Source organism: Maylandia zebra, linkage group LG12 (genome assembly GCF_041146795.1).
Source record: "Maylandia zebra isolate NMK-2024a linkage group LG12, Mzebra_GT3a, whole genome shotgun sequence".
In the NCBI taxonomy this organism is placed as follows: Eukaryota; Metazoa; Chordata; class Actinopteri; order Cichliformes; family Cichlidae; genus Maylandia; species Maylandia zebra.
In genome coordinates this window covers 4,525,100-4,535,868 of record NC_135178.1, presented here as the reverse complement: position 1 = coordinate 4,535,868, position 10,769 = coordinate 4,525,100, and the positions used below count along the sequence as shown (strand labels likewise).

The window sequence follows — 10,769 nt, the reverse complement described above, 5'->3', positions numbered from 1 at the left end:
GATGTGACCCTACAGTTTGCATCGTCATCCCAGTTTACCCCTTGTTCTAATGACACATTATACTAATAAGGCTATCTTAAGTCTGAAAGTGGTATTTAAGTGTCACTTATTTAATGACTTCAGTCCTTAATTGATTTAACCCTCATGTGGTGGCTGGCAGCAGGAAGGTAAATAAAGGGTTGACATACTTTATGGCTCTTGTAATAAGCCAATAGTCTTGCAGAATGCCGTCATTGGTCAGCAGGACAATAATCTGATATCCAATAAGAGGATTCAATGGCAATCAAAGTCATGTTGGAGACACTTGTTTCTTCTGAGTAGAAATTTTCAGCCTGCTATTTGCTTATGTGAATGTGTCACAGCGTTGCTGCTGATGCTTGTCTGCTGCTTTAACATTAAAACCACATGTTTTAATGTTAAGGGCATGCAACCTTGATTCACTTCACTTCTGAGGAACGCCCCCACCCCCCACCCCCTCCCAGTCAGGAAGTAGGCTAATGCTTAAAACCTTTATCCTCTTTTATGTATGCACTAGCCTTCCTTTGTTTCCCTTTGCTATAGGAAACCAATACAAAAACATCTCACAAATAATTTGAAGTGAACTTTTAACAACACTTCTACTAGAAATCTACAGTTTTTCCTGTATTAAAGTAGTGTAGTTTTATTCAGACAGCATGCAAGTAACAAAGGTATACAGTAGTATTTCCCACACATAGCCTTCAGGTATAACTTCTTGAGTAAGGGATTTCAAAACACATTTTATATAAAACGAGATGTATTCTTATTGGTCATCTGTTCAGATATTCTACACAGCCAACATCATGTCACCAGGCAGCTCAGTAGAGGATAATGGTATTTATATGTCCTGTAAGCATGCGGATCCTCTCAGTCAGCAACATTAACAGGGCCATGAGGCATCCTGCTTGTGTCCTCCACTCTTAGGTAAAGGGGGTATTAGACTCCAGTAATGCTGGTCAGTCTGGCTGCTCTGTGTGTTGTGTAGTTTTTGAGGGTGGAGCACAGGAAGATGGGGAGCACCAGGAAGGTGGACAGCATACCGAACAGGAGACAGAGTCTCTTCCCCAACTACAAAGTCACAGATTCTGATCTTAATCGAAGACCTTCTGAGATCGTTTACCCACTAGCAAAGGAAAGCTGCGTGAAAACGTGGAACTCTCTGCAGGAGCTCAGCAGGGACATCTACGACATTTATGCAGAGTATGAGGACGAAGAGGATGACAGTACTCCATACGGCTTCACCAAGCACATTTCCTCCTCCAAGAAGAACTATGTGATCAATATTAATGTAGGAGGGAAGCCCTACAAGATAGCCTACAAGATGGCAGCGAAGTACCCCAAGACCAGGATAGGGAGACTGGCCACGTACACAGACCACAACATGAAGCTGGACCTGTGTGATGACTACATAGTGACCAGCAACGAGTACTTCTTTGACAGGGACCCAGATGTCTTTCACAGCATCTTCAACTTCTACAGGACGGGAGTGCTCTGGATCAAGGACGAGCTGTGTCCCCGCAACTTTCTGGAGGAGATCAACTACTGGGGCGTGAGGATCAAGACCACCCACCGCTGCTGCCGCATCGCCTTCGAGGAGAGGCAGGACGAGCTCAACGACCAGCTGAAAATCCAGAGGGAGCTGGAGGCAGAGATAGAGATAGAGGAGAACGAGGAGCTGTTCCACGACATGTTCATGGGCCAGATGCGGCGAGCCATCTGGAATTTGATGGAGAAGCCTTTTTCATCTGTGCAGGCCAAGCTGATGGCTGTGGCCTCCAGTTTGTTTGTCCTGATCTCCCTGGTGGCCATGACCCTCAACACGGTACAGGAGATGCAGTACAGAACTGCTTCAGGTCACCTCAGCGGCAAGACATACTGGGAGTGCGTGGAGTCCATGTGCATCACCTTCTTCACCATGGAATACCTGCTGCGTCTCATATCCACACCCGACCTCAGTTCCTTCAGCAGGAGCGTGCTCAACACCGTGGACCTAATCGCAATCCTGCCTCAGTATCTGCAGTGCATTCTGGAGATCTTTGACAGCCAGGATAATTACGTGAAGCATGAGGCTGACATGCAGGCGGTGGGGCAGGTGGGAAAGCTGGGGCAAGTGTTGAGGATCATGAGACTGATGCGGATCTTTCGGATCTTGAAGCTGGCGCGTCACTCCACGGGTCTGCGGGCGTTTGGCTTCACCCTGCGACAGTGCTACCAGCAAGTGGGCTGCCTCTTCCTCTTCATCGCCATGGGCATTTTCAGCTTTTCTGCTATGGTTTATACCGTGGAGCACGACATGCCACACACAAACTTCACCAGCATTCCTCATGCATGGTGGTGGGCAGCTGTAAGTGCATGTTTGTATTGAGGGGTATAATGAAGAATGACTACAGTATGAAGTAATAACAGAAAGGGTAGCAAATATAAACTTTATCATAAAGTAAGTATTAATGCGTCCTGTCCTTGAGTAACTCGTGTCTCAGTGCAACATTATTAGATTACACTGGGCAATACCACCTTACAAAACAAATGAGGTCAGCTCTGATTAAGGACATGTCTCCCTGCGCTTCCTAGGAATTGTGTATTGAATATTTTGTGGGGCACCTTGTCAAGTTTTAGAGGGTGGAACAGTCATAACTCCAGTAGTGTCTGTGCTGGAGTTTAAGAGGTTAACATCTTGATTCACAGAGTCTGCCTGCCACCATGAATAAACCCATTAACAGATCCTTTCCCTCCCTCCCCTAAACCAGGTGGTAGAATCTTACATCTAATCCAAAGGAAAGAAACAATAATCCTCTGAATGATAGTCATGTTTATAGAACTCTGAATGCTGCTCAAGGCTACCGACTCCCATTGCATTAATGTAAATTCACATACAGTGAGTCATCGAACCACCTACTTCTAAGACAGTTTACCTGCAGTCTGGTGGCAGGATACCTTATGAAAACTGAACTGGTGTCTGACAAAAGTGCTCATGGATCAAGGGGCAGTGTGGGTGCTTTCTAACTAAATGTCTGAATGTATTTACACAATACAGCCTGACTGTGAGTCTGTCAGCAGGAGGGGAAAGCAGTGAAATTCAGCAAAACTGAACCACTCTAGGGCAAGATTTATAACTACTACAAAGGTGGTTTGCTAGCCAGTGCATGTCCTGATGTACAAACAAATTGTCATGTGTCATCTCACCGTAAGTATTCGTGTAGCAGTGATTATTATTAATATCTAATAATCAGATGTAATAAGTAGTGGCATGGTGTGTTAACGCTGCGATGGGCTGGGGACCTGTCCAGGGTGTACCCCCTCCTTTGCCCCATGGCAGATGGGATAGGCTCTAGCCTGGAAGCAACCTGGAATTTGAGAAGTGGTGGAAAATAGATAGATGAACGTTTGCATTTTTTTTAACATAATTATTTTTAGCATACCTACAATTTGCAGCACTGAGATATACAGAAGCATTTACAAACTCTTGTTCATGGACGCTGTACTCTAAAGAGGAGGCCAGGCTTGTTGTTAGGACGGTTAAGAGAGTTACAAAAGAAAGTTCTCTTAACACTGTCCATAAGCTGTATAGAAAAGTTGGCTGTAATGTACATTCTATCTTATGGCCAACAGGGGGCATCTCCTGTTTAGAAGTGAGTGTGAATATGAGCATGCTGCTCACTTCATCTATAACCTCAGTAAACACTTTCCTGGTGGCCTCAGTCATTCGTTTGAAGGCGTATTTAATACAACATGATGGTTTAGATTACAATAGGCAGCCAAAAGCAGAGAAAGCTTTAGGTCAGTTTAGCTGGGCCCTGGCTAAACGTGCCTACTGTTTATTTCTGGGATGTTTTTTCCATCAGCACTGACCGTTTTCCTGTCTTCGCTGCAGGTCAGCATCTCCACTGTGGGCTACGGAGACGTCTATCCAGAGACCATGCTAGGCCGTATTTTTGCCTTCATCTGCATTGCTTTTGGAATCATCCTCAATGGCCTGCCCATATCTATCCTCTTCAACAAGTTCTCAGACTACTACTCCAAACTCAAGTCCAACCAGTACACCGCCTCCCTGAAGAACCGAGGGAAGGTGAAATTTGGCAAGAGGACGGTGAAAACCCTGGAACACTGCTTTGGAAACCACCAATGTCATGCACACTGATTGTTTCTTCTTTATAGAACAAACTAATATGCTTCACTGTGAAACTAGAACAGGGACAAAAGAAAAGAAAAGAAAGAAACCACTCAGCTTACTGGAGTGGGGCGCTCCAGCTAGTTGGCAGCTTTTGTGAGGGAAGCATATGGCTGTCTACACCCTCCAGACTAGTTAGCTATTAAACTGAGTTCAGAGTGAAAATCTGGCACACAGTGTGCCGAGAAGAAGGGGAAAACTGGTCCCTTTAAATTTTCTTACAGGAAATTATATTTTTATTAAGGAATATTCAAGCATTAAAAGCATAATTTAGAAATATTTGTTTCAAGAATACCACAAATGTAAACATTCTTCAAATCTACAAGATATTTTGTCAACTATGCACTATATCAAAAGAGAGACAAAGAAACGTTTGTGGCCAACATTTATTAAATTGTGCACATCTACAGTATTTACCCTTGGTGCAAAAATGGGAATAATTCTCTCCGTAAAAGCATCTAGTGTGTAAAAATATGTTTACATATGATTGTTTTATCCATGCTGTGAAGAGGTTGTTTTTTTTTTTAACTTAAAGTCAAATTAAAATGCATAATTTTTAAGTGAAATGTTTTAAAAGCAGTACTCTTAATTTCCCAGAGTGAAAATCTGTAATCTCATCAACATCTAAATGTTTGGATAAAGAGGTCAGAGTTCACCTGGATACCTATAGAATGAATGAAAATCCTTTAATCCTTTTCTCTCGGGCATAGGCAGGGCATAGGTCCTTATACACATCTACAGTGTAGCTCAGTGAAATTTAGGAAGAGACGCTTTTAAGAGGCAGCTGAACAAAGTTTCCTTTCCTTTGCATCTGAAGTGCTTTAAATCAGTGTTCACACAGGTGATCTGTTTACTTGGTGAACTTTGTAGTGCAGCGCTGCTTTTCATGTGTTTGCAGTATTCGGTCATTTTGCAAATCTGCATGCAAAGCAAGTAAATCATTCCGCCAATGTACGCGGTATGATTTATTGGCTTTGAGACATATGCTGTCTCAAACACTGTTTTCAATAAATGCTGTTTTCCTCACAGAGAGAGTCTCCTCAGTGACTGATTGTAAACAAGTTCATTTAAACTGCACTTTTCAAGAACAAACATCACAGGGCTTTGCAGTACAAAATAGGATACAACAGTTAAAACTACAAATGGATAAAACCAATTAAAGCAAATCTCACACATGTGGGTCTTAAAGGGGGTTTTTTTTGTTAAAAAAAAAAAGAAGGTCCAATTACTGGAAGCGAGTTTCACAACTTGGGAGCCACAACCTCAAAATCCCAGTCTCCTGTTGTCTTTAACCTGGATCTAGGAATACATTAAAAGAGCTGGTCGGATTACCTCGGAGACCCAGCAGTTACATATACAGCTGTAGTCAGAAGTTCACATGTACTCAACATGAACATCATGGTAATTTTGGGCCCTTAACAATTTATTTGAACTGTTCTTTTTCCAGGTTCTAATGATTGGACAGCAAACATCTTTAATGACTTCTGGATTTTTCCTAATACACACAGGGTCAAAATATACATGCAGACTCAAATATATACACATGTTCTCTTAAATCTTTAATAATTGGTGCTGAAGGCTCCACACTGTCTTTTAACCTGACAAAGCATTTTAACTTCTTAGTGATCATGACTGACCACAACTTGTAGCTTTTCCTTGGAATTACCAACACTCAGAACAATGGGAGATTTCAAGGAACTCGGTGTCTAATCTAAGAACGGAAATTGTAGATTTACACAGGTTGGGAAGGCCTCTTTCTATATGTAGGTACATGCTGTTCAAATGTGACATCACTTTGCTAAATTCTTGAAAAAACACCTGAACTATCAATATCAGATGAGGGGAAATTGGTTAGGATTTTCAGGAACAACTCAAGAACCAGCCAGACTCAAACTGCTGGAACACCAGCATTACTGTCCACAGTGAAGTCAGTTTTATATTACCATGGACAGAGAGGGTGCTGACCGAGAAAGAAGCCCCTGCTTTAAAATCAACATCGAGGCAAATCGAGCCTTCTAACAAATGTTTTATGATAAGAATGAACAAATATCAAGTGATTCGGCAACAATGATAAGAGGTATGTTTGGAGGAGTAAAGGTGTGGCTGTCAAAACTAATACTGTACCAGCTGTCAAGCATGGTGGTGGTGGTAGCATCATGTTATGGTGCTGTTTTGCTGCCAGTGGTTGTTACATTGCACAAAGTTGATGGAATAACTAAGAAGGAAGAATACCTTCAAATTCTTCACCTCAAAACAGCTAGAAGGTTGAAACTTAGACAGAGTTGGGTGTTCAAACAGGACCATGATCCCAAACCGAAAATAAAACTGGTTTAAAATGAATAAATCAAGCTAACGCTAAGTATTATTGACATATTTAATAATGGGCTTGGGTTTTGATTTTCCATTTAGCTCATAGACCTTATTTCTGTGGAAAACGTGGATTATGAAGTATTATTATTATTATTATTATTATTATTATTATTATTATTATCATTATTATTATTATTATTATTATTATTATTATTATCATTATTATTATTATTGCTGGATGGCAGCATCAGTAAGGGAATGAACCCAGTGTTATGTCTGTGCTTCAAGTCTGAAGAACAGTTTCTACATTATTTTCAGATGTAGACAAACTCTATGACTGAATATAGACAGATAAAAGAAGATCAGATGTTTGCATTTAATTAGAAAAACAGTCCACAGGGTGGCACAGCACTGTTACATGGAGGCATGGTTGAGGAAGTTGAGTAGTTTAGTACATATCACAGCACAAAACAGCATTTGCAATGCTAAAGACATTTCGCATCAACTTTATTTTTGTTTTATTGTATTCAGTACAGAGTTGATTGCTTTTTATAGTTTTTCTCTTCAAATATTTTTATTGTGAAGCACAAATAACAATCACAAATTGTCCCATAGACTGACATTGCTTCCTTTTTACAGTTTTGGCATCAAGAAAAGGGGAAAAACAAAGCGAACAACAACAACAACAACAACAAAAAAACAAACCCAAACTCTTTTTATAGTTTTTATCAACTACACTCTTCAAAAAACTTAAACACATTCGGTCTAAATGAGAAAAAGACATCATGCTCATATCTGTACAGTTATGGACAGGTTGATGTGTTTGGAACAAGTAGACGGGCTAGTCCATTTTGCTGAATTTTCATTGCAGTAGCTCAAAAATAGTGAATACATGAAAATGTCGGGGCATGTTCCTAATGCGATGACGGATGGTGTCCTGGGGGATCTCCATCCAGATCTGGACAAGGGGATCACTGAGCTCTTGGACAGCCTGAGCTGCAGCCTAGATCAGGCGTGGGGAACTCCAGGCCTCAAGGCTGAAGAGGACCACTTGTTCCAGAAGGTGGCAGCAGTTCACCAGCGGCAGAAAGACCTAAAGAAGAAGACACCTCTGCTCTTCCTCCTGTTGGTGCTAAAGTGACCTCTGCTGTTAATCGTAAGCCTGCCGTGAAACTATGGTTCCTCCGGTTGCAGTGTCACCTCTGATTAAGGTTTGCATTGACACACATTTTGTTATAAAACTAGTGTTTTATAGTCAGACGGCACAAACCGCCGTCTTTTAGGCTGCTAGTTAGCTACCGAGAACACGCTAACCTGCTAACGTTTAGCAGGGGCATGCTAGCTGTCAGCTGTGTCACTAAAACTATGAATGAGCAGCTGCAGCCTGAGTTGTACTGTTGTTTGATTGTGCCGTACAGCTCAGCTTGCACTGACCGTACATGTGTGCGGGAGAACAGTGACTGTTACGGAACATCACGCTTGATTTGACTGATAGTTAATACAAGCTGCCTTCATTTAAACGCCGCAGCGCTAACTGGCTGGTAAAGTGGAGTCACCGGAAATGACTAATGACTAATTCTAAAAATGTGTTGTTTTTGTATTTGTCTCTGCATCAAACAAGTTTAGCTGCTGTTCGCCTTCTACTTCAGTTGTCAGCTGTCAGAAAACTCTTGTTTTGGAGCGAAGCTGTTGCCCCCTACTGGTCATACTGTGAATGACAGGTGGATAAGGTTACTGTAGACTAGATATTTTTTTACTGGAACAGTTACTCTTTGTGCCCTGTCGTTAATGCCCTTTAAATCCTCAGTCAAATGTGGGTTTTGTACTAATGAAAGCTCATCAGGTGTAGCGGCTGGTGTTAGAAAATACAGCCTCAAAATGATAAATACTTTAATCCCACAAGGGAAGTTTGTGTTACAGCAGCAGGATAAAGAATACAAATAGTACAGTCTTTAATAAACATTGAGCAAACAACAAAGTTAAACTAAAAATGCTGCAGGCGCCTACTAAGGGCATTATTCTATGAGAATGCAAAAATGTGTATATATATACTACAGACTGAAACTGTGTAAGACAATAATGAATATTGCATTCATAAATAATATATACACTATAAATCTACAAAACAAAAAGCTGTGTGACGGTATAATACACAATATCAGAATATTTCAATAAATTTGCCATAATTGAAATGTGAATCTATTAAAACAAGGTGCATTATAACTGTTAAGTATAACTGCTTAACACTTTGGTTATTGTTGAACTAAAGTGTAAACTTAACCCTTCAGGAGCTGCACCATGCTGTCATATAATAAAACTGAAAAATATTTTCTGTCTTGGATCAAGCTTTTTAACCAGCTGCTTACAGCCTTGTTTTTCCACCATGTGATCACATCAGTCACTTCCATCCACGTTTGCCCTTCCTGTCATATGGAGGTGCAGTCAGCGAGTTCCCCAGCGATGCTCAGTGGAGTCATTTTACATTTGGGTCACACAACACCAGCTGCTAGTATCTCCCTCTTTATGGCAAGGTTTTACTCGGTGGTGTGTTTTTTGCCTCAAGTGGTGAAACACCTTTTGTTGTTTCCACTTTTACTGGGAACATTTTTCATCCTGTGTTTTGTTGGAGGGTTTTTGAAGTAGCTCGCTTTTTAGGTACCAAATGGTCATCAGAGGCTGATGGATGGCTCTCACTGTCAGACATAAATCATTTATCATTTACAATTGTATCGTGTTTTTTCTTTTGCGGCTGAGCCGGCTCATTGTGGAGTTTTTGACACTAACATGTACACATTTTCTATTGCAGACAGCCAGGTACTCAGCTTTGATTGCTGGGATCATATATGGCAAAAGGAGATATGGTAAGTTGTTACTAGAACTGTCCTTTACTGCAGCTGTGTAGTGTAATGAGGTCAAACACTTCCATTCATTGGGCAGAGCTTCTTATATACTACGTGCTGTGTAAGACAATAGTTGTATCTCATAAATCAGGAAACTGCGTGTCTTTTTCTTCCACCTCAGCTTAATAAATGTTCTGATTTGCTCAGATCACCTGAAGCCTATTGCAGCGGAAGAGAGGAGGATTGAGGAGGAGGAGAAGAAGGTCCGTGAAGAGCAGGAGCGCATCGCCAAGCAGCTAGCAGAAGGTACCTTGTTCACGCAGACATACTGTACAGCTCACATGTGGACGTCTCAATCACGACTGCATTGTCAAATCTCATATTTTGCTCTCATCCTCACAGCAAATGAAGACAGCATTCTGAAGTAAAGCGTTGGAGTGCTGTTCCAGGATGTCCACGTCCATGTGCAATTTCCAACCTCTTCCACTCTTTCTGGAGTAGCTATGGCAAAATGGGGTCACTGCCACTCAAAAACACTCCTATTTTGTGGACATGTTCACCGTTACCTTTGATAATACAGCAGCCCTTTGGTTTTCCAGATATTGTGATTTAATGTTAGTCATGGATTATTGAGTAAAGCTTTTGAACTCTTAATGCCATATATGCACTGTGGTCTTTGTTCTCCTTCAGTCAACTGAATTCCCGATTGCTTCTGCATTAACACTTTTTCATATTAAATGTAGAAATATATCATTATTTACAGTTACCTTTTTTTTGTTTTACTGCCAACAACTTTTTGGATCACTGGTTTCCATTTACAACATCGACTTAAAATTTGCACAGTTGTCTGGGAACCATTTATGAAGGGGTGCTGGTTAGTTTAGCAAACCTCTCATTTCTTCTTCAGAAATGCTGATGAAACACGGAGTGCATTGATTTATTTTTTTCCTCCACTTTCGTGCACCTCCGTAATGCTGCTCTGTGTAAGTTGATGATGAAAGCACTGTTCCCTCCAACCTCACTCCAAGAGCACAGGTTGTCAATACCCAATTTATACAAATCCTGTTCAATCCAAGGAGCTTTTGAGGTATTATGTCCACTTTCTCCAGCCTTCACTTTAAGCTTTTCAATAAAGACATAAGAAGTATAACTCTGTGTGCGTGTGAACCACATTTCTTTAAAATAATTTAACAGGTGGTCACACGTCTGCCTGAGAACTAACTGGCAACATGGCTGAGGTGATCTGTAGTTTTTGTTACAGTGGAATGACTTATCCTCTTAAATCCTTTTGCCAGGCATTCACAATCTTTTCTTTGAAAGCCTGAAAGAGCCTTTTAGATGTTGGCACGGTGACATGCCACCAGGCCCTTGATGTCAGTTTTAAATAAGACAGCCTGGAACACTTTATTATAATTTTATAGATTTAAAGGTAA

At 41.0% G+C, this 10,769-nt stretch overlaps 1 protein-coding gene across 1 annotated transcript; it reads left to right on the top strand.

Annotated features, from left to right (window-relative positions):
• The first annotated feature begins 889 nt into the window (after positions 1–889).
• Positions 890–5,216, top strand: LOC101477201 (potassium voltage-gated channel subfamily V member 2). Its single transcript, XM_004558543.3, has 2 exons — positions 890–2,362; positions 3,890–5,216. The coding sequence occupies exons 1-2, from the start codon at positions 1,028–1,030 to the stop codon at positions 4,154–4,156; spliced, it is 1,602 nt and encodes a 533-aa protein (XP_004558600.1). The 5' UTR covers positions 890–1,027; the 3' UTR covers positions 4,157–5,216.
• The last annotated feature ends 5,553 nt before the right edge of the window (positions 5,217–10,769 follow it).